Raw genomic sequence first — 2,492 nt, forward strand, 5'->3', positions numbered from 1 at the left:
GCCACCGCAGCCTCGCCTGCTGGGCTCCAGCAATCCTTCCACCTCAGTCTTCCAAGTAGCTGGAACTACAGGCACGCGGTACCACGTCCGGCTAACTTTTTATTTATTGTAGTGATGAGGTATCACCAAGTTGCCCAGACAGGTCACGAACTGTATTATTTCTTATAACAGTATGCAAATCTACAATTATCTCAAATTTAAAAAAGCAACCAACTTATAAAAAATTGTTTATAAAGCTATAATTTTAGGGTCTAAGTCTCACTTAAGGTTGCCATTAAGTAATTGTGGCATTTATTACTTTTCTTCTTGATCTCTATTTGGAAAATACTACATAAGAGCAACCTTGTACAACTGAGTTTGACTGGCTTAGATGTGTCTGAACCTCTTTGAAAAAAGACAATAGTAATATGCACTTACATGTTGGTTCTATATTTTATATATTTATTTAGAATTAAGCTCAACTACTTTCCCAAAAATACAAGTGTTTATCTTACCTTGGCACCATATAAATCGGAGTTCTTCATTAAAAATTCTGCTGATGTTCGTACTGTGACTCCTGTCGTTTCGCACTGCAATACACAGTTTTCCAATGTAGTCTTACCACGGTGAATGACTGTGATGAAAACATACAGTTGACTGGTTTAAGAAGTAATGTGCCTTTTCCAATATTAGAGACACCTAGAGCTGACATTAGATATAGCCTAAATATTTCTCAAAAGCTACCTTTTAAACTTTGTTACCTAAATTACAAATTCATGTAATATAAACCAATGACTATTTTGAATTGTTGCCTAAAACTAAAAGTATCATTATTTAAAAAGAATGATTTAACCTCAGAAATGTAAAAGCACTTTTTCATTACCAAAAAAAAGTATCAGAGAGCAACTTTGTTGAATATCTTGGAAATAAGAAAAAGCTCTGATTCAAGAAAGGGGATGCAGATCCAGAAACAAACACTAGCACAGTGTGAAGATAGGTAGTTTTAGTCTAGTGCTAAATTGAATACAGAGAACACAGACCGCAACATTGGGATTTTTTTTTTTTTTAAGCAGGATTTATTAGAAAACACAGTGGGAAGGGACCTAAGGGGGTTGTTCAACATTGGAATTTGTTTTGTTTTGTTTTGATTTTAACTTTTTTCAGTTAGGGTCTCATTCTGCCGCCCAGGCTGAAGTGTAGTGGCACAATCACAGTTCACCACAACTTTGACCTCCTGGACTCAGGAGATCCTTCCATCTCAGCCTCCCAAGTAGCTGGCACTATAGGCATGCACCACCACACCCAGCTAATTTTTTAAAAAATTTTTTGTAGAAAAGAGGTCTCACTATGTAGTCTAGGCTGGTCTAGAACTCCTGTGCTCATGCAGTCCTCCTGCATCAGCCTCCCAAAGTGCTGGGATTATAAGCATGAGCTACCATACCCAGTCTTGAATGTTTTAAAAGAATAAATGATCACATAGAAAAAAACAATATTAAACTAGTAAATTTTCAAAAATACGCTAAACTGTTTTTCACTTTGGGGCAAAGATTCCTAAGTCATCATGCTACATACATAAAAACCAGACTTCCATATACAGACATACCTCAGAAATAATGCAGGTTGGGTTCCAGACTACCACAATAAAGTAAATATCGCAATAAAGTAAGTCTCATAAGTTTTCTGGTTTCTCAATACATATAAAAGTTATATTTATACTATATTGTAGTCTATTGCGTGTACAATAGCATTGTTTTAAAATGTGCATACCTTAATTTTAAAATATTTCATTTTGCTAAAACATGCTAATGAAAACCTGAGCCTTCAGTAAGCTGTAATCTTTTTGCTGATGAAGGGTCTTATCTCGATGTTAATGACTGCTGACTGACCAAAGTAGTGGTTGCTGAAGGCTGGCTGTGGCAATTTCCTAATATAAGACAACAATAAAGTTTACCTTTTTGATTGACTCTTCATTTCATGAAAGATTTCTCTGTAGCATGCATTGCTGTTTGATAGCATCTTACCTGCCATAGAACATCTTTCAAAATTGGAGTCAATCCTCTCAAAGTCTGCCACTGCTTCAAGAACTCAGTTTATGTACTATTCTAAATCTTTTCTCATTTCAACAATATTCACAGCAGGAGTATATTCCATCTCAAGAAACCACTTTCTTAGCTCATTCATAAGAAGCAATTCCTCATTCATTCAAGTTTTGTCATAAGGATATAGCAAGTCATATCTCCAGGCTCTACTTCTAAAATCTAGTTTTCTTGCTACTTCTACCACATCTGCACCAAGTCTTATATAATGTCTTTAAAGGCATCCATGAGGGTTGGAATCAACTTCTCCCAAACTCTGGTTAATGTTAATATTTTGAGCCGGGCTTGGTGGTTCAGCCTGGAATCCCAGTGTGGCAGGATGCGGCAAATGCTCAAATATATTTCTTGTATGATTGAGTGAATAAACGCAGAAACACATGTAGCTACTTGGGGATCAGCAGTTGGCCTCATGGCAAT

The 2,492-nt window shown here is 36.2% G+C and overlaps 1 protein-coding gene across 1 annotated transcript in view; it reads right to left on the bottom strand.

The window, feature by feature from the left end:
• Window positions 1-613, bottom strand: part of LOC103251859 (SHC SH2 domain-binding protein 1-like) — a gene marked incomplete at its 5' end in the record, with an annotated part of 26,153 nt that extends 25,540 nt beyond the window's left edge. Inside the window, one exon of the mRNA XM_008050481.2 lies at window positions 495-613. Coding sequence (XP_008048672.1) covers window positions 495-613 — 119 coding nt within the window. The remainder of the gene's footprint in view (window positions 1-494) is intronic.
• Window positions 614-2,492: the final 1,879 nt, after the last annotated feature.

The sequence above is a fragment of the Carlito syrichta genome, unplaced genomic scaffold, assembly GCF_000164805.1.
Source record: "Carlito syrichta isolate Samal-C Ts95f unplaced genomic scaffold, Tarsius_syrichta-2.0.1 Scaffold147384, whole genome shotgun sequence".
Classification (NCBI taxonomy): Eukaryota; Metazoa; Chordata; class Mammalia; order Primates; family Tarsiidae; genus Carlito; species Carlito syrichta.